This window comes from Teleopsis dalmanni, chromosome 1 (assembly GCF_002237135.1).
Source record: "Teleopsis dalmanni isolate 2A chromosome 1, ASM223713v2, whole genome shotgun sequence".
Lineage (NCBI taxonomy): Eukaryota > Metazoa > Arthropoda > Insecta > Diptera > Diopsidae > Teleopsis > Teleopsis dalmanni.
In genome coordinates, this window is record NC_051846.1 from 60192898 (window position 1) to 60220596 (window position 27699).

The 27699-nt window shown below is 32.2% G+C and overlaps 4 protein-coding genes across 4 annotated transcripts; 2 read left to right on the forward strand and 2 right to left on the reverse strand.

Annotated features, from left to right (window-relative positions):
• Positions 1-16671: 16671 nt before the first annotated feature.
• On the reverse strand, positions 16672-19743 carry LOC119682242. Its single transcript, XM_038095631.1, has one exon. It carries the CDS (start codon positions 19741-19743, stop codon positions 16672-16674), a length of 3072 nt encoding a protein of 1023 aa, XP_037951559.1.
• Positions 19744-20899: 1156 nt separating this feature from the next.
• On the forward strand, positions 20900-21622 carry LOC119682253. The gene has a single exon (XM_038095642.1). It carries the CDS (start codon positions 20900-20902, stop codon positions 21620-21622), a length of 723 nt encoding a protein of 240 aa, XP_037951570.1.
• Positions 21623-21874: 252 nt separating this feature from the next.
• Positions 21875-22855, forward strand: LOC119682263. The gene has a single exon (XM_038095654.1). The coding sequence runs from the start codon at positions 21875-21877 to the stop codon at positions 22853-22855; it is 981 nt and encodes a 326-aa protein (XP_037951582.1).
• Positions 22856-25758: 2903 nt separating this feature from the next.
• On the reverse strand, positions 25759-27210 carry LOC119682269 (uncharacterized protein K02A2.6-like). Its single transcript, XM_038095668.1, has 2 exons — positions 26253-27210; positions 25759-26174 (listed from the first exon to the last, which is right to left on the reverse strand). The coding sequence occupies exons 1-2, from the start codon at positions 27208-27210 to the stop codon at positions 25759-25761; spliced, it is 1374 nt and encodes a 457-aa protein (XP_037951596.1).
• Positions 27211-27699: the final 489 nt, after the last annotated feature.

Genomic DNA, 27699 nt, shown 5'->3' on the forward strand with positions numbered 1-27699 from the left:
TATCTATTTGCAATTTATGTGATTAAAAATATACATATAAACTACGTTTGTATAGTACATATGTGTGTATAGGGCGAAGGGCCAAGTAGTTCAGTTCCTTATTCTTAGTTTATTTTAAAATTAATTTTAATGTTAACTTACAAATAAATATATGTATGTAGTTTACTGTTGTGGGATATACTCTCATCGATCTAATTTGCAATGAAAATATTTGGCAGACATGTGGTGTACAATGGTGGATGGATAGTTTAGGTATCAGAATATTCAGAGATTATCTAACAGCTTCAAATCCAAACACATAATTATAGTAACAACAATAGTCTGGTCACTGGATCATCCTCTTAAGCGATCGTATAAATGCTGAACTATATGATCGCCTGACATGAGTAAGCTTTAACCACAAAAAAATATATATGTATATGAACGATATAATAAAGAGGATGACATAGATATAATTTTAGTAATATTTATTTATGTTAGATTATGATCCTAATGATGACTCTCCAGAAGAGTCGAAATATAGAGTATAACAAAAATATTAAACGTTGAATTATTTAGTAAAAAAGGAACCTATAGCCGAATTAAGAAATATATAAAACCCATTATATATATAACATATGTATATACAATAGATGTGTTAGGTATTCATTATTATGTTAAGACTTTTCCGAGTTAGTGCATCTGAGCATTTTTACTCAATGATGTCTGGGGGGTTTCTGCAGAGTCCTACCCATCTCACTGACTAATTTGAGTATTCCTTATAGTCTTCATGATTATTCAATGATTGATCTAAGATCTGCGTACCGCCCCCTGCGGTTAGTGATTATTCTGAGATTAGATAGTGCTAAGTAAGGCACTACTTAGAAATCCTGTCGGTTTTCGCATATAGCTTCAGAGCTCTGTCCCTTATGTATTTTTTGACCGGATCTATTCTGAGGTCTCTTAGCATGTCATTCATGCGGATGTACCATGGCACTTTGAAAGCCTTCGGAGAACCTGAGTTTGAGCAACTTGTAGATTTCGGATAGTAGAGTCGGCAGCTTTGCTATACGCAACACACACATAAAGTAGTGCTGGTCTAATTATCTGTCTATAGATCAGCTTTCTGTTCTTCGCGCCAAGGTTGTTGTTTTTGAAAAGTGGTTGTAAGGAGTATAGTATTAGGTATTTATATGATAATATTTTTTACCTTCACTAAATTAACACGTCTTAAAAGTATATAATGAAGAAAAGAAGAAAAAGACATGTTTATAAACATTAATTTAATTAATTAATGAATTATTTTAAAATTTAAGTAATTTTATAAAATACTTTTATAATATTTGGTTAATAAAATTTATTATTATTGACTGAAATATTTTAGTTATAAAATTGAAATTATGTGCTGCTTTAAGTAATTTGCATGGCATTAAAAGGATTTAGAAGCAGACTTCCATTTAAATAAGTGTTAAATTATTTAACTTAAATTGCAATAAATACTAGGACACTATGGAGAGAGCGAGAGTATCTACTATTATCACTTAAGTGAACAATTTAAGAGTCAATGTGAAGATGGTTGACTTGTGTCTGCGCTTCCGGCATTCGGAAGACAAACAATTTTGCGTGAAAGGCAGACAAGCAGGCGGTTAAGCGGCCGGGCGGGCAGGAAGGCAGGAGAGTAACATTGTTGCTTGCTGTTAATTTCAATCCAGCGTGCGAAATTGAATTAAGTGCCGCCATTTACAATTGTTATTTGCAAGTTGTGTTCGGTATTATTTGCTTTATTTGTGTTCGGTATTGTGGGAGGGGAAGGGAATGTGGTGGATTTCATATAAGCAAACAATGTACAATTTGCTTAAGAACGCATTAACTAAAAGAATAAATCAGTTTACAAAACCAACTGATGTGCATGCTTGTAGCGAAAATAGTCAGAGACAAGCTGCCACAAAAACAACAACAAGGCTCTCATTTCGCTCTTGTTGTTTTTGGGTATTGTGTTGTTCGTTTTGTTTTGCCTTTTTTTTTGTTGTTTTTGGTTATAGTGTTAATGCTACGCCCAATGTCGTTTTATTTGAAAAATGTAATTAAGCAAAACATTTTCATTTCTCTACCTCAATTAAAAGTTTTTTCAACTCAACCAATGTTGACATAGGCGAACAAAGAGAATTTTGTTTTTGTTGTTGTTGTTGTTAGCGTTGTTGTTGTTCTGTTCATATTTAATGCGAATTTGTTTTTATTTTTCGCATGCATTTGGCGCTGTCTATGGGCGCGTTTTGCACGCACGACAGAACCGAAATTCAAACATGGCACAGACTGACACATTTTATGTTTGTTTCGGTCTACTTTCTGTGTTCTGTGTTGTTTGTTTTTTTTGTTTTCGTTTTGTTTTCGTGAAGGAATAAATTCGACTTAAACAAATGTTACAGTAAAGTGAAAAATTAAATTTATAGACGCACACACGCATACACTTACACTTCGCCACAAGCAGGCCAGAGAAAGTGCTAAGATAACACAGAGAGGACATTCTGGACTGGAAAATGTCCACCGAGATTTAATGCCAGAAGCCACACGTTCTTTGTAATTGTTTGCGTATATGTGTGTGTGTGTGTGTGTGTTAGCGTGTGGCTGTGTGGGTGTGCTGCCATTTGGTGTCAAAGTGTATGTTTGTGTCGTGCCACTGTCGAGTGGCATTAAAAATTCTTTGACGGAAATTAAATACAATTTTTTACGCTTCGTTTAATTTTATTAAGTACGCAAGCTTTATTCCAATTGTTGTCAACTTTATTGTGAAAGTTCAACCTTAAATGTTTTTTAAATTTTTTTCAGTTATTTTTATACGGATTTTTTTCTTCAATTTAATCATTAGATTTGTTCATTAATTTTTCAAGTGAATTTGGTAAATTTCCTCGAAATCGTTGGACGCCGAAAAGTATGCAAGAATAATGAAAAAAATTGCCTGTTTTTGCCAGTTCGTTTGTTCCACTCAATAATTTGCGCTTTTTACTTAAATAATTCTTTTGTATTTTAACAAAAAAAAAAAGACCTCTATTGAATTCATTATGTATAAATTATGTATAAAGATAAATGCACTCATACCACGAATTCCTCATAAAAGTCACATTCTATAACGCGACTTTCTCCCTTAAATTATTTTGATCATTTAAAATTTATGAAAACATTTTTTTTTGTGTTATTTTCTTATATTAGCATTTTCTTCGTTCGGTTCGATGATATCGAAATTAATAGAGATTTTTATATTCTGCACTGTCTTTGTAAAATTTGAAAATCTCAATTTGCTTCTATAAGAATTCATTAAATTTTAAAATTCAGCAAAGCTTCTTTGAATTTTGTTAAGTGATTTAAGTAGCCATAAAATGTCCTAGAACATTTTACAGATAGAAATTCCGTGCCTTCTAAAAGTATGTGTATGTAAATTTCCAGATTTCGTCTCGACTGGTATGTTTATTAAGTAATTTAGTCAAATAATTTGTTTTATGAAAATATTTTCTGCATTTTTTAAGCTCACAGAGGAAAAAGGAGATACCGTTTCCTTTAAGTTTTTATTTTGTGAAGTCAAAAGAAATAGTGATACTTAATTAAATAATTTAACTTAATTTAAAAGCCTTAATTAACTTTACTTTTGCTGGGAGCAATGCAGTCATTGTCAAAATTCTATTTAAAATTTCATCAAAATTAAAGAAATTCTTATGAACGAAACTTATTTTTCTGTAAAACGCAAGGCTAATGTAAGTTCAGCAAATTTAATAGATAATATTAATAATAATATTATTCATATAATATTTAAATTATTTTTATACTTTATAATTAAATAATAAAATAAGCTAGTTCAAAAGATCTAAGTACTTTATTTAGATTCAGAACAAATTTTAGGAAAATAAGGTATTCCTTTCTTAACAAATAAAAATCACGCTCGATATATCTCTCATCATGCCTTGCCGTGCTGTAAAAGGTAAAAGCTTGAACAATAACCAAGAGTTTTAAAAAGGGATTATGAATGCTTGAGAAACTAATTCTTCGAAAGATTTGAAGATCATTCCTTGAGTACAGATCTCAGCAAATCTTTCATTGCTTGAAATAAAGGTTGAGACCAAGACCTCGGCTTATAGCAAATCTGACTCCAAGTTCGTGCTGTCCTGTCCACTACATTTCTCGGAGAGTGGTAATATCAAGCATTTTTTGAGAACATTAACTAGCTGTTTAGATGTACGTTCTCTGTAAATAGTTTTGAAATTCGAGCTGCATGTTTTAAAATTATGTTTTTTAAAATATTTGTATATATCGTCAAATGTATGCAGATAAGGTTATCCGAAACTTCTCATTTGTTTTTATAGGATCAATGTTTTATTGGGTTTCAAGTCTAATGCATAAACTCATATATGCATAAGGAAAGTTTCCTTATACACACAAATTAAGTACGCATAGATGGTTGTAGTTTTCTAGACGCAGCTAAATGGAGGTTGTGTATTAACTTGAAGAAAACAGTGACAAAGAATGTGCTGGCATACACTAAGTTAAATGCAATCAAATACTTTATCTTGTATGCTCACTTCTTTTCCGTTATTGTCATAGTTCAAAAGTAAAAATTAAATAGTAAAGGTAAAAATTCAAAGGCAACTGAGTATCGCCGAAGATGGGTTTACCTAGAACAGAAAGCGAAAAAAAAATTTTCCTGAAATGCGAGTCATTTTTTTTTTATTAATGGAGCTCATAAAAGACCTGCAGCAAAATTCGAGGTGATAAGTTTAAAATCCGTTCCATTTTTAAAAGAATGATCTATATTCACTTTTTAACGAAATGTTTAAATTATTATGACTTTCCATAGTTGCTAGAAAGATTGAGCATTGAGTAACAGGATCAATGGCATAGATCACAAAAAAGTCGATTGACTTTAAATATAATATTTCAGGTAAGCTAAAGGTTTAATAGAAATTACATACACAAAAGTAAATTATGAAATAAGCAAATTGCTAAGTGGTATGGGTTGATTTAATCAGTCTAAGTACGAAGATAACTGGAAAATTCGCTTTACATCTTATTATACTACCATCTACTTGAGGCTTGATACAACGGACAGTTTTAAAAATGTGAAAAGCAATTAATAGGTTCATAATCAATTAAAGTATTGACTTAATTAAGTATAAAAGTACGTTTTCAATATACAATAGAATCAAATGACAAAGATTAAAATGATAGTCTGAGATTCAATAATAAGTCGGGCCTCTGATGAAATATCAGATATGGCACGCATACCAGGAGTATGCAACCGACCGGACGTATATGATATTAAGGTGAATTCTCACATTAAATTTCGATGCTCTTTTTAATCTTCCTTAAAAATAACAAATATTCTTAGTTGCTCTAAACTTTTAGATGTACTAACTTTCATCAAGAAATGCTATAATATTTCAAATTAACTTTTTCATACAGTTATCACGTTTTACTTTTTAACTGTTGGAGATTTTCACATTAACATGGATACTTATCTAGTTCCACAACTTGATATATTAATTCAGGAATGTTGTGAAGAACTTTTTAAAGAAAATAGTGCATGTTTAATGAATTAATGCATTTTTAATGATGAATGCATTTTTATTGCATTCCATCAGTTTTATACGGAGCGTTGGAAAATATTATTTCTTTTAACATTTCCAAATATGCAAGTGAGAAAGACTTACATAAAACTATTTACGTGTAATAATTACGTAGAAATTCCAATTTACTTATGCAACATTATCCTTTGTGTAACAGTGAGATTAAATTCCTTTTGGTTAATAATATCCTTCAAGTATAATGAGTAAAGCAATTCAGGCGAAATAATAATGCAGCGCCATTAAACGCAATTTCTGCTCACGAATGCATTAACTAATTGATTTTAAGTAAAATTTTTCCAGCTTTAATGTGATTACATTAATTTCTTTAAAGCGGAAATTTTACAACCGGAAACTCAAAGAAGGATTTTTAATCCACTTACGCTAGTAAACTGAAATGATTTTTATGGCGCAAATCCTTTTTAATGGTTAACATATGAAATTCCTTCTGTACTTATCACTTCGAGCAGTTCACAGCCATGTTTGGGTAGATCTGTAGGCAAATTAAGAATGCCTTGTTTGCTTAACTCAATATGACCAAATTTAATTATGTCCTTTTCTGCTTTTATTAAATTTTCCTTTTGAAATATCCATAGTGAAAATACGAAATGGTAATGGTGAAAATGAAAAGCAGTGGTAGTAGTAGTAGCGACTAAAATAATTAATAAATTAAAAACAAAATGTGCGAAAGCGAAAAGTGCAGGATACGGAAACTTGAGTTAATACACATGAGCGTTTTACACTTCCACAGAACCGCTTAAATAGTCACGGATGGATTTTCATTTCGTGGAAGGATATTGCATTAAACTCAAGCAGATGCCTTGAGAGCGCATCTTTAATGGTGATACCCGCAACACTCCTTCTGGTACGCTGAGGAGTATTTATGAAGTGAAGTTGGCTGTTGAATATTTTACACTCAATTAAATTAAATAATTTGCATGTCCTTTTTTGTATTTTGTAATTTTAAACGCAGGGAAGCGTTAAATAATTTCATATTAAAAATTTTGTTTGTAAAATGTCAGTAAAGTGTCATGTGAGACTTCGGAGCATATTACGGGAAATCCTATTTAACATATTTGCACCTTTTAAGGAAGAAAAAAAAACGTCTCCTTAAAATGTTTTTACAAATTATTCATTAAAAATGCAAAATGCCTGAGGGATTAATTTTTCTGGCTTTGACGTTTGTCCGCATTTGAAAAGAATATTTGAGCTTTCATTTATAATATAAGCGGATTTTATATGTGTAAGTATTAATGTTTTTAAGTTGAAAAACCAAAAGTTGCACATTTTAATTAATGAAAATATTGCCATTGGATGTTTACGTACCATGAGTAATATTGAAAAGAATCAAATTTTTATTTTGTTAAATTAAAACGTTGAATAAATTGTTGAATAAAAAAGGATTATCAGCTCAAGGGGAAATGATTTTTTAAATTGGTGTCGTTTCCATTGTTAGTCAGAAAAATATGCAATTCCTGACAGAATATTATATTGTAAATATATAAATAAATAATGTTCGCAAAGAGTTTAAATTTGTTTTTGATATAATTTTTAATAAACAAATATACATAAATTGGCATTTAAATATCCAAATTAGCGAAATTTTAATTATTTTATATAAACACAGTTCTCTTTAATAAATTTGCTTTCAGAACTGTACTATCTTTTAGCGTAAATAACGACCACTAACTGTCTTTTTTAATTACTCCTTATTCTTATCCTAGTCAAATACTTGATAAAGCTGTTAGAAGAATTCCAATTGCATCACCTACTCAAAACCACATATATTCTGCAGACATTAGAATACTTAAAGTGGAATGGATTTATAGCTATTTGACATTAGAGACGAGTAGTTTTATAAGTTAATGAAGCATTTGGTCTGTTTGATGTCTGATGAATCTTCTAAATTTTTTCGGAATTCTTGAGTTTAAATTAGATCATTTAAAAATTTAGTTAATAAACCGTTTCAATTAGTATCCTATTTTCCAAAAGGTAGCAATCTCAAAAATGTAAGCGAACATAACTCCACCATAACATCGACGTTTTGCTATTCTTCCAGAACCTTGAGTAATAAGAAGAAACAAATTCTTTTGCAGGAAATGGGTTTTAATAGAAACCATATAGACCAAAAATATAGACCAAAATGAGTCTATATTTTGTGATAATTAGGTTCAATTAAGTGCTTAGTTTTTGTTAATAACCCTACCATCCACAAACGAAGGAAGCATATTGACATCCGTTTTAATTTTTTTCGTGAGAAACAAAAAGTAATCCGGATTACTGTTAAATAAGTGCTACCATTCGACAACTCAGCTTATAATTTTACTAAGTTATTAATAAAGAAAACCATATTATTGTTATTATTGTAAAAGGTTAAAATTAAAATTCCAATATTTTTTTGTTTCTTTTTTTGAATTCATAAATTTTAAAAATTATAAAAATTATTAAAAAATCTACGTATAATGGTAAAAGGTTGAACTTAAAATTGAAATAATGAACTAAAAAGTTAATAATTGATTGATGTACTTGACTTGAGTCAACATTTGTTAGTATAAATGCAACCGTGCAATTCAGAACTAAACTCATACTTAATATTAAATTAGTTTTTCAGTTATAAGTTCTCTTCAATAAAATCCTTCAAACTAAACGATAGTGTGCTGAGTTTATTTATTTCTAACAATTATTATAAATAAAAACGAAATCACTATTCGAACGACCTTATATTCATAATTTATTTTTGGCGACTTAAATTTAATTACTTAGAGTAATTAAAATTTTTATTACTGCGGATAAGGGTTATTACTTCCTTGCTTGTGTTATTGTGCAGTCATCGTTGAAAGTATAAAATCTTTTAATTTTATTACACTATACCATATATATTATACTCTTTAGCTAATGAGCTTAATGCTCAAAGCCATAATTTTACAAATTGATTATGAGTGGGGGGAGGAATGTGCACAGTCTTTTGAAAAAACAACATTAATAGATTGATATTGGAATAAACATTCGTTATTTAAATGAGACAACATTCTACATGACAGCTTACAGCTTACAGCAGTTATCATGTGTGCCGAAATACAAATGCGCTACAAATTTGATTGTATTTGCTCAACCACAAACCGCTTAAGCGATACAAGTCAATAAAAAATAAAACAAGGATGATGTTAAATTCATTTTCGAAATCAACGACTCCGCAGAAAAATCGATTACAGCGGTAATAATGGTATTGACATAATGCAAATACTTAAAATATTTAAATGTTATTTGCCTTGGAGCACAGATCAGCGACATCACACAAAGCCACTGCCAATATGCTGAACACAAGCGTGCCACAGTAATGGATGAAGTAAATTTGTTGTAATGCCAACACAATATGTGCGACATCATTCCGCAAAGCAAATATTGAATCCTCTTTCTGCCAAAGTTCAGCTCTTGGCTCTGGCTCTGGCTCCATTGTGGATGTGCGCACAATTTTGTCGTATTAACGCATGTGTAAAGTGCATTATTGTCTAAATTTCTCGACAAATGAATTAAATCAACAAAATATATTTTAACAGACTTTGACATTACTTAGTCCTGGAGAGAAAGGACTAAAGCACAGAATGACTTGCGTGTGTATTACAAATATGCCTTCATTTACATATATTCGAAAGATATAATTTGATATGGAAAAGCCAATAAAATTTTGCATATATTAACGAAATTGTAGAAAGAAATACGAAACATAAGTCCTTGACTCGTACCAATAAAGAATACGAGGACTTTAAGCAAATATCGGGGGAGGGGTGGGGGAGGTAATATGTGCGATTGTGTGAGCCACATTTCAAAATATCATAGTGACATTGGAGTTGCTTTATAAACAAAAAACTGTTATCATAGACAAGCATGAACGGTGTTTTATGTGCGTGCACATACACAGATACACAAATACATACATACATACATACATGCGCAAATAGCAACCATTTTGTAAAGCTTTTAGTGAGGCAATAAAATTGCAATGGCATTTCGTATGCCGCAGATTAAACAGAAAACTTTGATTACTTTTGTTAAAGGCCGTGAATACGTAACTTGACTCAATTGTCAACATCCATACAAACATCCAAAAGCCATCGGTAAGCAAATATCAGTTGGTGTAAGTTTTACCCATGGCGCCATAACCTTCAGCAACGTTCATCGAATTTAAAAGGCATTTTTCATCTTCGCGTTCACCGCAATTCGCTTTGATATTGAAATTTGGTATACACGCTTGCCCGGTATTTACATCGTTACCCGTTTTCACAGTTGTTGATATGATTGCGGGAGGCTTTAGCTGCCTTTCCGGAATGTCTAAGTGCTGTGATGTGTGAAGACTTGCCTAACACGCTGCGTACCCAAATCCACATGGACGCCTGCCTTCGTATGTGTATCTTAGCTAAGTCAATTTTGACTTTTAAAACTCATTCAAATGTCAGATTTTATTATGGCAAGAATTACAACAATGCAAAAATGTTGAAATATATTTAGATTTCAGTCCTTATGAGCATCACTAGCTCTTGAGCTTCAAAATTCTATACATGAAGATATAAAAAATATAATGTACACGTAAAAAATAATACAACAGCATAATGGCAACATAAAGAAACAATAAAAAATAGTTTTCATAACAGAATTTTGAATTCCAGATTGTGATATAATTCTAATAAAGATATAAAGAAATGGTAAGAGGTTTAAATTATTGTAATTTTGATATGGCTGATTTCATATTTAAGAACTTAAAACTTATGGAAGAACATTTTAATATATATTTGATGTATATTAAACGATATATGATTGCCTTATGTTGCCTTATAATACTGACTCCAAATCCAGCGCCCGCATTTGTTTTTTAAGTCTTGATTTTTATTTAGAACTCCAGATTCTTTTTTAAATAATCTTAAAAATATTGCCTAAAGACGGACAGACTTGCAAAGAATAGAGCAATATCCGTACTTTTAAGCGCAAAAACTATTTTATGGCTTAAAAAATATTGATCTTGACTTCATAATTGGAAAAATAATTGGAATTATTGGAAAAATAGAGATTGAAAAAAAATTAGACCGGTAAAACCTATCAGGTCTTTTACACTCCAGACCGCATATGAGAAACTACAACTTAGAATAATATAAATTTTATATAAACTTAACGCATAACTACTTAAGAATAATAACAGAAATTTTATGGAAATGTCTATACACTAAGCCATCATCCAAGTAAATTAAGAATTGTCTCGAACGGAATTTGTGGGTCTTGCAAAGAAAAGAATCAGACTGTGAAGCACGTGCTGGGAGGTTATCCTGCAGTATACATAAACGATTGAGTTTCATTGAAAAAATACAATTCACCAAATGATGATTTCACAATTTAGAAAACTAGGGAAATACTATTGTTTACTAAGGCACATTAGACCTCTTAGATAATATTGATTATATCAAAATCATCATTTTACAATACTTGCAAAAAGTACTATATTATCATTAAAATGCACAAAAATACGAGTTTAAGTATTTAAAATTAATAATTTTAACATAAAAAGTCAATTACGGCTTTGGGTCAGTTGGTTAAAGAGTCCTGACTCTGAGTTTCAAATTTGGCAGGACTCTAGTTCGAACAGCATTTCTTTACTGTGAACGATTTAACGATATGCAAATGTAAATTGATATCGTTTTTCAATTCAATCGTTAAACTAAACTTCAGTTCACGTAAACGAAAAACAGTTGACAAATTTTTCGTTTGCAGTACACCAAAAACATGATGTTAAGAGTGTTTCTACTTTAAATATGATCAAATAATCCAGTACTCATGTATGTATTAATTTTACAATAACTTCAAATATATTAATTCCTTACAAATACCATAACAGAATTGAATATAAGTTATAATAAATAAATTTCCCATAGATATGTATATTGATTTATATATAGATATATATCTATATATTATTTTTTTTATAATTTAATTTTATTTGACTTTTGCAATATATTTTTGTATACAAGTGTTCAGTATACGGTTGATTTAGTATTTTTTTAATATAATATTTAAAGTTACAATTTAATTTCGATATTTAAATACAATATTAAATATTCATATATTCAAAATAATTTTCGCTCGTGCAAATTGCATTATTTCCTAATTATATGGATTGGTAAATAAATAAAATTGCCAATACAAATATGTGAAATTTATTTTCCAACCTCGAAATTGAATACGAATAATTAAATTCCATTTTAATTCTTGTTCGAATATTAATTTTTGAATTGCTTAACAAATTGTCTGTAATAAGCGGTTATTGAATATTTTAAATATTTTAATTTAACACTAAATAAACAAAAAACTAAACGTTCGAACTAAATGAACTTCCTAAAATGTTTATGTTAATGTTATTAGGAATTAAATGAATTTAAATACATTGTAAAAAGTTTTAAATCTCTAAATGATTTTGTTAAGTAAATTTTAATTGAAAACAATTACAATTAAAAAAAAACATTTAAATTTATATAGTATATTTTATTACCTTTTCATACAATAGCTTTATATTATTTTCTAAAACGGATAATTACCAAATCTATTGTAATTATCCGTTAGATTGTAATTGATAGATTAAAGTGGTATCATAACCTCAATTTGCATTTAATTTGAAATGCATTTGATAATAATCCACATAGGAATTTTATTATATAAAAATAAATTTAATAAATATTATATGGTATATGAATGACAGTTTAATATTGAACGAAGTACGTGCACAATATATCATTAATTATTTTAAGGGTATTTAACTTGATTATCTTTGTATATGTATTCAGAAGTCCATATTTTTAATTGCTAAGAATCTTTTTTGCAACAACCAGATATTTATTCTCAGATCACCTGTGCTCATTAATTTCTACAAAGACTATTTAAACTGTAAATTTTGTTTACAGCTTCTAATAAAATAATTTTGAATAGGATTTAAAAAATGCCTAAGGTAATTATAGGTGATGATCGGTTTCCTTGACCAACTGATGCCTTTTCATGGTTAAGGAGTTGGCTAAATGAAACTTCAGTATATTTAATAAAGTGAATAGAAACTGTTGAAGCATACTTTATTACGATTAATTCAGTAGGGACTAATAATGTTATGTGAGTTTGTGACGAAATTTGTAAATTTAACGCGTTTCCGATTGGTAAATCTAACGTAATTCTTTTAATCGAGATGCTTTTTAAGCCCTTTTAGTGAAATTTTCATTTTCGTTTGGTGAGTTGGTGTAATATGTATAACACTCGAGATATATTTATAACACTCTTGATATTTTACCAGAGTAGCAACAGTACCGTCAAATTGACAGCTGTTTTATATAATTTGACAAATAAACTGTGGATTGCTTCTATTTATGTATTTGTAAAATATATAAATATTTACTAATACGACTAAAAAAATTTTGGATTACTCCAAAAATGTTTGGATGGACAACAAAATCTGACAGATCGAGAGTAAATCTAGATTGAATCTAAATTTATCAATCGAAAATGCCATTAGTGTATGTTTCACATAGTTAAACTGTTATTCGAATAACTTGCTTTCATTCAAAATCAATCAATGTACCGATAATCTAGTTATTATCATAACACTTCACTGGTCAAATGTTTATCTGTACCTAAATTGGTATATCGAGTGCAGATTACAACATGTCTTACATGGATGTTGTATCTGGATGGAATATTATAATAGACTAATTTATATAAAAATAATATAATTAATTAATGTTAAAGTTACAAATAACAAAAATAAAAATGATCACATACGGCAAATGTGCAGAAATATTGGTAAAAGAGTTTTCCGGAAATGTCAAGGGTATTAATTTTTTTAACAAAAAATTACTGAATAATCAGCTACACTATTGACAGTTGATGCTTAAATGAATACACTGAATGATAGAATATATGTTTTTTGTGTACTAATATTTATAGATATAGCCTTTAAGTGCCATGTACCAATTTCTGCACTAATCGACTGAACACTTTCAGAGGGACTTATAATAAGTTCTAATATAGCATATCGGTTAAGGGGGAAAGATACACTATATTTTTGTCGAAATTTCATGGCAGTTCACTAAGTGTACTATAATAACATTTACCAGTAATTTACAACATAAGGTACTATTTTTGTTAATTCTATTTTAAATTCTATTAAATTCTATTTTAACTTTTCTTAATAAACGCAAGACCATTGTAAGCATTTTGCTAATATTCAGAACCAACTCTTTTGTTATTTTTTGTTCCATAGTTAATAAATTTCTTCATAAAAGTTTTATACATAAAAATTCCCTGATAATATTAGTATTAATATATAAAAGAATTTATCAGAATAATATAATATTTATTATCTAGAAATTATATTGACAAAATCCTTATATAATATTTAACCCAATATATAATGGGTTAAAGGTCCTTATAAACCCTTTAACCTAAGTATCACATTAAACCTTTCATGCACAATTTTGCTTGTTGTTACTTTGACATATTTACTGTTTTTTTGCTTTTATTTTATCGGTAGTCCCAATCTTTTAAAGAATAGACTACTTACTTTATACATTGTTTTGACAACTGTTCAACCTTAAATATTTTTTTAATCGTCCCATGTTAATTCAGCTATAAAAGGGCTAAAAAAAATCTAATTCATAATGTGAAATAAATTGCAGTTAAGAATCTGAAAAAGGTAAAGAATATTAATTTATGAAGTAAGAAATTTTCATATTATGTTTTGGTAATACCCAAACGTTTTTATTTGATTGAAGTATCATTCAACCGTTCCCATTATTGCTCCTATCTTTAAATCGAAAAATTAAAAAATAATATTGAAATTTTTTGCTTAAATATACTTGTGGACCACTTCAGCGATACGGAGAAAAATGCCCAACAACATAGGCTCGTGACTGCAGTAACAAGTGGCTTTCGGTTAGAAGGTCAAGGATACAAAAATTATTCCATACGGCTTACGTACAAAGGACGCAGGCACAGAAATTAAGAATAAAAACAAAATGTTATGAATAATTACAGAGAAGTTATGCCTTGAGGACCTTATTTATTTAAACACTCATTATATTGTTTTCTTTCAGTTGTTTTGTCCGAGAATGGAAGGCTTTTTGAGGCTTATGTGGAGTGTGTACTTAGTCACTTTAATTAGTTAATTAATGACTGTGCTAGTTAAGTTCTAAAAATATGACTTTTGTTGTACTGGCGAGATTCATTTTGATTTAAATTTTTAATTAAAATTTAGTTAATATGATGTTAAAATTAATATTTATAAATGAAAGCATAAAATGGGGTGAATTTTTGAAAACTGAGTTAAAAATATTATGTAGAATAATAAATCATATTTGTTCAATAAGTCGTTTCTTATTGAAACTGAATCGACACTTGAATCGATTCAGTGTTGCTTATGATTAGGAATCTGGCACTTGAACCAGTTCCTATTGCAAGGTCTGAATTTGGCACTTAAACCAACTTCAGGTGGATTCAAACAATAACAATATTTTTTGAGCAACTAGGCACTTGAACCTATTTGCAATTGAGTTTTAATAAGCACTTGAACTAATTAAAACGCAAGGGCTGTTCTGTATTGAATGATAAATTTATTAGAAAAATGTTGAGTTTTTATACACATTTGGCAAGGTGTTAATGCATACAATTCCCACGATAATGCGCTATAACTTAAGCTGCATTAAAGTAGCGATTAGGTATCGCTCAGCATAGTTGTGGGAACGGTCACAGTTCTCATGGAAATTGTATGCATTGACAAAAAAGAATATTACTTGCGTAATTTCCTTAGCAACCTGGTATATGCTTATAAACTTATTTTCCTTTAACCTTGAACTAAGTCCATATACCAGCTTGCTTTACAAACATAATTATTATTTAATAAGTACAATACTGACCTTGCACAAGCAAATTTAATTTCTCATAATGTTCTATATTAAAGAATTGCACATGCTAAATGCATGACTTATCTGCAGTTTCATATGACGAGCAAAGTGTGCTCGTGTGATATACAACTGTTGTTGTTGTTATGATAAATTTTGATATCTTAACCCACCGTTCAAGGCTAAGACATCAAGTCATTAACATTATGAGAATAAAAATTTGCTTTGACAACAAAACAAAAATAATAGAATATTATTAATATGAAATATATAATTTAAAATATATTATTTAAAATACAAGATTTAGGCTGATCATTATTATGTCCAAATTGGACATTCTGCCCCCGATTGACGCCAGTCAATCCTATTCTGCTACTTCGAACTCGGACATTGCATGTTGCTCTTGAACTCGTCTTCGTGGTTGTGGGTGGGGTGTACCAATCCTGTGACGGTGTGTATTTCTTCGGAATAAATATCGACCGATTATGCTGCAGAATATGAGCACGCTGAGACCAAGTGCCATATATTCCACAATGAAATGGTGTTGGTGCTGCGATAGTGTATTGTTCGGCAGTTCTTCCTGAGATCTTATCATATTTAAAGATGCCTTCAAACTAGTTATTTCATCATTAGCTGTCTCCATGCTGATGTTTTTCAACTTTAGAGATGATGTCCAATTTGGACATAATAATGATCAGCCTAAATCTTGTATTTTAAATAATATATTTTAAATTATATATTTCATATTAATAATAGTCTATTATTTTTGTTTTGTTGTCAAAGCAAATTTTTATTCTCATAATGTTAATGACTTGATATCTTAACCCACCGTTCAAGGCTAAGACATCAAGTCATTAAACATTATGAGAATAAAAATTTGCTTTGACAACAAAACAAAAATAATAGACTATTATTAATATGAAATATATAATTTAAAATATATTATTTAAAATACAAGATTAGGCTGATCAATTATTATGTCCAAATTGGACATTCTGCCCCCGATGACGCCAGTCAATCCTTTCTGCTTATTAAAACTCAATTGCAAAATAGTTCAGTGCCTAGTTGCTCAAAAAATTGTTTATAGTTGAATCCACCTGAAGTTGTTTAAGTGCCAAAATTCAGACCTTGAATAGGAACTGGTTCAAGTGCCAGATTCCTAATCATAAGCAACACTGAATCGATTCAAGTGTCGATTCAGTTTCAATAAGAAACGACTTATTGAACATCGTCGCCAATATTTTAATAAGTTGATCCTTTGTTGCAATTGCCTCCATGAGACTGTCTGAGCCACTTAAACCGTCATCGACATAAAAATCCTTGCTGAGTGTAGCGGAACCAAGCGGAAATTTAACGGCATGCTCTCTGGCCAGGGTTTGTAGACACTTAGTTGCCAGATACGGCGCTGCTCTTGTGCCATACGTTACCGTTTTTAATTTGTAATAGCACAAGTTTTCTTCTGGTGACTCTCGCCAGATAATGATTTGAAGATATTCATCTCGTGGATCAATTAGTATCTGCCGATACATCTTTTCAATATCTGTTGTAAAAACGAAGCGTGGTTTCCTGAAACGCAGTAAAATGGATGAGAGTTCGTTTTGCACGACTGGACCATTATGCATGATGTCATTGAGTGAGACTCCGGTTGATGTTCTTGCAGATGCATCAAACACCACTCGAAGCTTTGTTGTAGTACTATCTGCCTTGATTACACAATGATGTGGCAAAATGTAATGTGGATGCATTATATCATCCTGATTGATTTTTTCCATGTGGCCGAGATGTTCATACTCTCGCATGAAGTCAACGTACATCTTCTTTAGTTCAGAATTCTTCAACAGCCGACGTTCAAGACTAAAAAATCGATTCATCGACATCTGCATGGATTCACCAAGAACAGTTGTATCCTCCTTAAATGGTAGTTTCACGACAAATCGCCCTTCATGATTGTGGTGAGTATTTTGAGCAAAAGATTCTTCACATTTCTTTTCTGCATCAGTGAATTTGTCATCCGTTTGATTGATTTCCTCCAATTGCCAGAATTTAGTAAGTATATTATCCAATGCTTCGTCGTCAGCTTCGCTGCACATGCCACAGGTAAGTAACTTTTGATTACCGTTGCTAACTTTGCCACTGCATATCCATCCGAAAACCGTGTTCTGAAGTGCAGGTAGACCCTCACCTATTTTGATTTGACCAATCGATAAAAAGCTGTGATAGAATTCTGCTCCAATTAATAAGTCAATTTGATTTGGATTCGCGAAGTCTGGATCAGCCAATTTTATATTCTGAGGAATTGACCAACCAGAAGTGTCCAGACACTGTGTTGGTTGGGCTGAGATAATTCGAGGCATCACGAATGCGTTGATATTTACATTGAAATCATTAATTCGAGACTGAATTTTTGTTGTCACACTGTATTTTGTGTCCCTTTTGCTTCTACCAATTCCTTCTATCCATAACGGTGATGAGTGTAACTGCAATTTTAATTTTCTTGCCAGTTTTTCTGTGATTAAGTTTATTTGTGATCCAGAATCGAGTATTGCTCTGCACTCAATGAAATCACCATCAAACGTAGCTATTTTCATATTAACTGTACTAAGAAGAACGTATCCCTTATTTTGTGTTAATGCTGTGATTACAGTAGAAGGTTGATGACCGGGTTTCTCAACCAATGAATCTGATTTGACATTGATCGATTTGTGTGTTGTCTTGGAAGACTCTGATAAGTGCAACAACGAATTGTGGTTCTTGCTGCACTTGTTGCACCGGGAACTTTTGCATTCTGCTGCCCTATGGCCTGTACGTAAGCAGTTCAAGCACAGTCTAAGTTTTTGTACCGTCTTGATACGACCTTGTGGTGTTGATTGCAAGAATGTTTTGCAATAATATATCGGATGTGATCCATTATTACAGATCTTACAGGTTGATATATTTGCCTTTCCCATAGTTGTGGCAAGGGTTTTTGCTAAGCATGGCTTCTCCCTATGGCCAATCGCCTCTAAGGACTGGAATCGTGATTCCAGGAAGATCATGAACTCCTTAATCGACTGAACCTCTCTTGGATGATTCAGCGACTGTTCATACAAAATGCGAGTCTGCTTATCTAGTTTGAGGAGCAAACTATGAAGCAGTAGCGGCGACCATGAATCAGTTTCGAGTCCCACATTCTTCAGTGCCAGCAATCCTTCAAAAGTAACATCATGGAGTGTCCTTATTTCTGTCGCTGAAGGATTGGTTGATATTATTGGTTGATTTAGAATTCTTTGAATGATTGTTGCTACAATAACTCTTTTGTTGTGATATCGTTCTTGTAGCAAATTCCATGCCGTTTGATAATTCTCGTTGGTTATTGACAGGTGTCGGACTAAACCTTCTGCTTCTCCTGTTAAACTACCTTTGAGATACCACATTTTCTGAGCGTTAGAAAGCTGCTGCTTGTGAATCATTTCGGTGAACAAATCATAGAATTGACACCACTTCAAGTAATCGCCATCGAATTTTGGTATTGTTACCTTAGGCAGTGATACACCAGCGCTGTCTGGTTTACTGCTTCCTTGTTGTGATTGTTCGTCATTTGCTTTCTTTGAAGCTAACGAAATTAAAGTTGACTGAACCAATTCTTCTATTTCGAGATACTCATCGAGTTTATATCCCACTGTAGTCGGATTGTTGGTGTACTCCCAAATCTCAAAATTAATGGATTCAATCTCATTCCATAGCTTCTCAATTCTTCCCATATTCACTTCATAAAAGGATTTCATCTGAACGCCTGTTTGACGATTGATGCCTGCTATGAGTCGCTTCAGTGATACACAAATTGCACCTTGCTTGTGTATCATTCTTGTTATACTTGTGCTATATTGTCCTTCCCTCGGTGACGGCATCGGTTGACGTGCTGTCGTTGCTGACTCCTTTGAGGAAGGTGTTGGGGGTATTTTGGTTGACAATTCATTTTCGAAAATCTGCTCATATTTTTCAAATAATCCCTTGATTTCCTGAAAGTAGTTGTTGGTAAAATATGAAACGCTCGTATCCAAAACTGGCAAATTCCTGATTTGTGTGTCGTTATGATCAAATTGTTCCCATAATTCGTTGAGTCGCCTAATACGCTCTTCATAGTAGCGAGGGGATGTCTTCCTCTCTTTTGAGTCCTTTTTGAAGTTAGTGATCAGTTGTTGGATTTGTTTTCCCAATTCTGATTGTTTGGCAATCAATTCTGCCATGACTTCCATGGTTGTAAATACAGCAATAATACCCTTTTGAGCAGATTCACTGGATTGATGATAACGTGGTCCTTCAGAGCAGGTTCACTGGATTGATGAAAACGTGATCCTTACGGTGAATCACGTCGGGGTCACCAAAAATGTTCAATAAGTCGTTTCTTATTGAAACTGAATCGACACTTGAATCGATTCAGTGTTGCTTATGGTTAGGAATCTGGCACTTGAACCAGTTCCTATTGCAAGGTCTGAATTTGGCACTTAAACCAACTTCAGGTGGATTCAAACAATAACAATGTTTTGGAGCAACTAGGCACTTGAACCTATTTGCAATTGAGTTTTAATAAGCACTTGAACTAATTAAAACGCAAGGCTGTTCTGTATTGAATGATAAATTTATTAGAAAAATGTTGAGTTTTTATACACATTTGGCAAGGTGTTAATGCATACAATTCCCACGATAATGCTCTATAACTTAAGCTGCATTAAAGTAGCGATTAGGTATCGCTCAGCATAGTTGTGGGAACGGTCACAGTTCTCATGGAAATTGTATGCATTGACAAAAAAGAATATTACTTGCGTAATTTCCTTAGCAACCTGGTATATGCTTATAAACTTATTTCCTTTTAACCTTGAACTAAGTCCATATACCAGCTTGCTTTACAAACATAATTATTATTTAATAAGTACAATACTGACCTTGCACAAGCAAATTTTAAATTCTCATAATGTTCTATATTAAAGAATTGCACATGCTAAATGCATGGCTTATCTGCAGTTTCATATGACGAGCAAAGTGTGCTCGTGTGATATACAACTGTTGTTGTTGTTTTGATAAATTTTGATATCTTAACCCACCGTTCAAGGCTAAGACATCAAGTCATTAACATTATGAGAATAAAAATTTGCTTTGACAACAAAACAAAAATAATAGACTATTATTAATATGAAATATATAATTTAAAATATATTATTTAAAATACAAGATTTAGGCTGATCATTATTATGTCCAAATTGGACCCATTTTCGTCAGAGCTTATGTGAAATAAACAATGTAAAGATTCCACGACATATATTTCATCATAAACAACCAAGGAATACTCAGATTCATGTATTTACTGATGCCTCCGAAAGGGCCTATGGAGCTGCCATTTACATCAGAGCCGAAATGACTGATCGAACTATCTCAGTTCAGTTACTTTGTTCAAAATCACGCGTCGCTCCATTAAAAACGCAGACAATACCAAGACTTGAGTTATGTGCGGCTTTACTAGGAGCACAATTGGTAGTAAAGGTAAAAAAGGATTTGGAATATGAACATCATCCGATATTTATGTGGACTGATTCTGAGATAACATTGCATTGGATCAATTCAGAACCATCAACATTCCAAACTTTCGTTGCTCATCGTATCAGTAAGATTCAGCAATTAACACTAAAGGAACAGTGGAGGCATGTCAATACTAAACAAAATCCAGCTGATCTATTATCCAGAGGTGTAGATCCAATTTACATTCAGAAGAATGCAATGTGGTTTTATGGGCCACTTTTCCTTCATGGAAATCAAGAATGCTGGCCCCAACCATTCCGTCAGGAATTGATAACATCCGACCATATACAAGCGGAAGTCAAAAGGAAGGTACATGTGCTTACAATTTCACATGATGATGAACTAATCAAAATGATTTATACGATAAGGCATGGAAACTCATTCATAAGGTTGCAACGAATTCTTGGCTATGTGTTGAGATTCATCAAAGGGTTACGTAATAAGAGCAAGCACAACGACATCAATTTGACACCATTAGAACTGGATGAGTCATTACTCATAATTATAAAAACCATACAGCTAAGTGATTTCAATGAAGAACGACATCAACTCTTAAAGTAAAGGGATCTAAAGGGAAGCAGTAGTCTCCACGGACTTTCTCCATTTATCGACGATAGTGGCGTCATCAGGGTTGGAGGTCGATTGACGTCGTCACATCTTACCTACGATGCCAAACACCCCATGCTGCTGCCATATAACGATCCAATAGCTAAGCTCATAATGAAACATTTACATGAGAAGGGACTTCACTGCGGACCGCAAACATTATTAGCCCAGTGCAGGCAGCGATTTTGGCCAATAAAAGGCAAGATTATGGCTCGATCCATTGTGCAACATTGTGTACAATGCACTCGAGTACGCCCACATATGTTCAAACAAATCATGGGCAATCTACCAGCTGACAGAGTCCAAGCTCAAAGACCTTTTTTCAACGCAGGTGTGGACTTCTGTGGTCCCATATGGATACACCACAAAATTAGAGGCAAAAGACCATGCAGAGCGTACATCGCAGTGTTTTGCTGCTTCTCCACGAAGGCAGTACATTTGGAAGTTGTTAGTGATCTCACTACAGATGCATTCTTAGGCGCTTTGAACCGGTTTACGTCAAGAAGAGGTCGATGTCAGAACTTATATTGTGACAACGCGACTAATTTTGTGGGCGCTAAAAATCAAATGAACGAGTTAGCTGAAAGCATTCACAGCACAAATGCTCAAAACAACATAATAAGATCCTGTTCAGCTCAAGGAATTGTTTTTCATTTTATACCTCCGAGAGCACCACATTTCGGAGGATTATGGGAAGCTGCTGTCAAATCAGCTAAATATCTATTGGTGCGAACTATTGGCAACGTGTCACTCACTTACGAGGAATTGGAAACAGTGGTAACCCAAATTGAAAGTATGCTAAACTCCAGACCAATAACACCGTTGTCATCAGACCCAAATGTTCCGGCTGCCCTCACACCAGGACACTTCTTAATAGGAGAACCGCTAACAGCCCTTCCAAGTAGGTCAGAAACTACAACCAAACAATCGCTTTTAACCAGGTGGAAGCTGTTGAATCATCTAAAAAACGAGTTCTGGTCAAGATGGTCAAAGGAGTATCTTAATGAGCTACAGTGTCGCACTAAATGGAAGCACCAATCACCTGACGTCAAAGAAGGAATGCTGGTAATCATTCAAGAAGACAACGCTCCTCCGCTTCAATGGCCTCTGGGCAGAATCATCAAATGCTATTCCGGTAATGATGGAAGAATCAGAGTTGTAGATGTCAAAACGAAAAACGGGATTTAGAAGCGTCCAATACATCGGCTAGCACCATTATGGTCGGAAGATTGTTCAACCCCCATGATGCAACTTGATAGATGTGATGAAGAAAAGCCTAAAAAACGAGCAAAACTCAACATCAACTTGCTAGCTGGTATTATTATGGATACCACTGATATCAGGGTTAGGTATCACGATAAAATTTTTTAATAACACACCAGGCATTCATTTCGAACACAAAGGAATCATCAAAAGATCACAAGCAGAATGGAAAATCATAGCATATTATGACTTAAGTCTATTGCAGCAGGAGTTTTAATTCATTGAAAATGGAACCGAATCCTTAGCGAACGTGTGTAAGTTGATGAATGGATATAATCACTGCTGGACGTTAGTTGAACTATTCAAGGCAACGAGAAATGAATTGTTATCTGCAAACATAATGCAGATTAACAAAAGAAAGAAGACGAGTTCAAGAGCAACATGCAATGTCTGAGTTCGAAGTAGCAGAATAGAATTGACTGGCGTCAATCGGGGGCAGAATGTCCAATTTAGACATAATAATGATCAGCCTACGATCGACAAATCTTGTTAATTTTAAGTAATATATTACATTTATACTTCAGATTTATTCATTTTTGTTTGTTGTAAAGCAAATTTTTATTCTCATAATGTTAATGACTTATGTTAAGCCTTGAACGGTGGGTTAAGATATCAAAATTTATCAAAACAACAACAACAGTTGTATATCACACGAGCACACTTTGCTCGTCATATGAAACTGCAGACAAGCCATGCATTTAGCATGTGCAATTCTTTAATATAGAACATTATGAGAAATTAAAATTTGCTTGTGCAAGGTCAGTATTGTACTTATTAAATAATAATTATGTTTGTAAAGCAAGCTGTTATATGAACTTAATTCAAGGTTAAAAGAAAATAAGTTTACAAGCATGTACCAGGTTGCTAAGGAAATTGCGCAAGTAATATTCTTATTTGTCAATGCATACAATTTCCATGAGAACTGTGACCGTTCCCACGACTAAGCTGAACGATATCTAATCGCTACTTTAATGCAGCTTAAGGTATAGAGCATTATCGTGGGAATTGTATGTATCAACACCTTGCCAAATTTGTATAAAAGCACAACATTTTCTAATAAACTTTCAATTCAATACCAAACATTCCTTGAGTTTTAATTAGTTCAAGTGCTCATTAAAACTTAAACGCAAATAAGTTCAAGTGCCTTACTTACTTACTTACTTACTTAGTTGGCCATTACAGACGTATGTCGTCCTTGGCCGCGTCGAGTAGCCTCCGCCAGTCAGCCCGATTAATTGCCTTCTGACGCCAGTTGGTAGTACCGAGCGCCCCCAAATCGTTGGTCACCTGGTCCTTCCACCGAAGATGCGAACGTCCTCTACCGCGTTTTCCACCTGCGGGTATCGAATCAAATACCTTTCTAGCCGGAGCACTTTCTTCTATTCGCACGACATGACCAAGCCAGCGTAGCCGCTGAATTTTTATGCGCTTAACTATGTCAATGTCGCGGTATAGCTCATACAGCTCATCGTTCCATGTAATTCGATACTCGTCGCCAACGCGTAAGGGACCATAGATCTTCCGAAGAATTTTTCTCTCGAATGCACCTAACGCCTTCTCATCACTGTTGGTAATTGTCCAAGCTTCTGCACCATATAGCAGGACAGGCATGATAAGGGATTTGTAGAGCGTGATTTGTGTTTGTCGAGAGAGGGCTTTATTTCTCAATTGCTTACTTAGCCCGAAGTAACATTTGTTGGCAAGAGTAATTCCTCGTGTTATGAGTTAAATAATTAGTCCATTTAACTTTACGTTTTGCAATTTCTCTGTGAAATACGTGTAATATTTTTATTTGTGTACGATTTTAGTTGATCGTATATTTTCCTAAAAATAGGCAAGGTTGTTTGCATCTGGGCAGTTATTGACTAGAACCAAAGCATCAGACCGTCAGTTCGACGATAAGAAATGCTGATTTTTGGTATTTGGTTAGTAATTGGTGTCATGATGTAAGTGACTTTGAAAATATTGAATACGGAAGAATTGCAAAAATATGTGGAGCATTCTTGTAATAATAAAACTTTGCGAATTTAGCAAAATAAATTATACAACTATGGGAAAAACCCAATAAAGTAACTAGGTCATATATTGGATTTTTGCATCAAGTTTGGGTATATAAGACGAGTTCAAAATTTGAACTGGAGAGTGTAAAAAAGTGAAAAGTGAAGCGTAGTAGCGCTGATATATATTGGAAATAAATAATGTAATTGTGTCATTGTATAACTAAAGAAAAGTGTATTATTTTTACGGGTTTTTCTGGGAGGACTATATCATCATCACCATCACCTCAACATCCTCAACTAGGTGTATATTGTTTGGTTAAAGAGGAAGCAACAACTTCTGCTCGGATCCACAACATTAATTGGCGCAGCCGGTATACACACGTTTTTATAATCATTACATTATAGAACGTGCAACGTGAGACGACAACGTCACCTACCTACTGTACTGTTTAGTAACGACTGTCTTTATTATATTATAATGTGCAATACAATAATGTGAAATATAGAATATGTATAAGAGTTTTACTTATAAGAGTTACATGAAGAGTACTTATTTTAAACTTCACAACATCTTCCTTTTTTTTTATTTTTTTTTTTTTATATTTATATATTAATATTAATATTAAATCTATAATTCATATTTTAGTCTATTTTAATATTATTTTAATAATATAAGAATAAGTATAAGTATATACAATATATACAATATAATAATATAATATTAAACCTATGATTCATATTTTAGTCTATTTTAATAATATAATAATAAGTATATACAATATAATAATACAATAGCAAATTTTTGATATTCATATATTAATCTTCATATTATTCATATTTTAGTCTATTAGGTGCTACCACATTTCTTCCCCTTTGAGTAACATATTGATTTGCACTTTTTTCATTATTTAAATTTAGATCTATAACAGGACTTTGATTTGGATTTACAGTCTCTCGTTCTTCATCTATTTTGTCTAAAACACTTTGTCTTTTCATTAAATGTTCTCTATTTCTTCGATAAATCACTCCATCATTGTCTTCTACCAAAAATGACCTTGGTTCTTTACATTTTTCTACAACTGTTGCAGGATACCAAACTGAAAGCGGTGTACGCTTAAACATGACATCTTCACCTGGAAAAATTGGTTGTAATTTGACGGCTTTTTTGTTAAAATTTTCAGACATTTTTTTTATATTTTGTTCAACTTGAATCTTGTACTTTTCATTATTCATAATTTTTAGTTCTAAATTTGTATCTATAGTTGGTAATTTTTTTCTTAACTGACGTGACATCAGTAATTGACTAGGACTAGGTAAATTACCTTTAGGAGTTGTTCTGTAATGCAATAACGCTGTGTAATAATCTGAATTTGTTTCTTTACATTTTATCAATAATTTTTTTACAATTTGAACTGAACGCTCTGCCATGCCGTTAGATCGCGGAAAATGAGGGCTCGATGTTATGTGTTCAATAGACCAATCGTTACAAAACTGATTAAATTCTTTTGAATTATAAGGAGGGCCATTGTCTGAAACAAAAATTTTAGGAATGCCGTGTCTGGCATAAATAGATTTTAATTTTGTAATGACATGCTTGCTAGAGTAACCCATGTTTAAAATATCAATTTCAATGTACTTTGAATAATAATCAACAACCAAAAGGTATTGTTTCTTTTCAAATTCAAAAATATCGCAAGCCACTTTATACCAAGGCAACTCTATAATATCATGAGGCAGTAGCTCTTGTTTGCCATTGCAATTTTTGTATTTAGCACAAATTTCACAACTAGAAACTAAATTAAATATATCGTGATTAATATTTGGCCAATAAACAGAACTTTTAGCTAAATTCTGACAACGCTGAATTCCCATGTGTCCTTCATGTAGACTATTTAATGTTTTGTGACGAAGTTGATGTGGTATAATTATACGATTATTTTTTAATAAAAGTTGATTGATAAAAGACAAATCATCTTTAATGTTATAATATGGCATAGCCAGTGTATCAACTAATTTTTTATTGGAAGGCCAACCATTTTTGATATACGAAATCACTTTTTGCAGTGATTCATCGTTAATTAAGTTTTCCCTGATTTCACTAAGAAGACTATCAGATAAATTTATACTTTTCATTAACAAATCACAATGTAGTGACAAATCATTATCAATTTCATTTAAAGCGTGTTCTCTGAGTGGTGCTCTAGAAAGCGTATCTGCAATATAAAGATGTTTTCCGGGTTTATATTGAACATTTAGGTCATAACACTGTAGACGTAACATAAATCTTTGTAACCTGGCAGGAATGTTGTATAATGGCTTTGTAAACAATGATACAAGTGGTTTGTGGTCGGTCTCAACTAAAACTTTTAAACCATAAAGATATTCATGAAATTTGGTACAACCAAACAAAATTGCAAAAAGCTCTTATTCAATCTGAGCGTAGTTTCTTTGAGTGTCTGTCAGTGACGCTGAGGCGTACGCAATAGGATTGTTGTCGTGTAAAATAGCTGAACCAACTGCAAATTTAGATGCATCTACTGTAAGAGTAATTGGTTTTTTTGGATTAAAATAAGTCAGAACTGGAGATTTGGTTAATTCATATTTTAAATTTTTGAACTCTTGATTATGAATTTCATTCCATTGCCACTGAACATTATGTTTTAATAAATCTCGCAAATGTTTATTTTTTGAGCAGAAATTATTTACACTTTTAGGTGTCGGTAAATTTATAATTGATTTAATTTTTACGGGGTCAGCGATAATTCCATT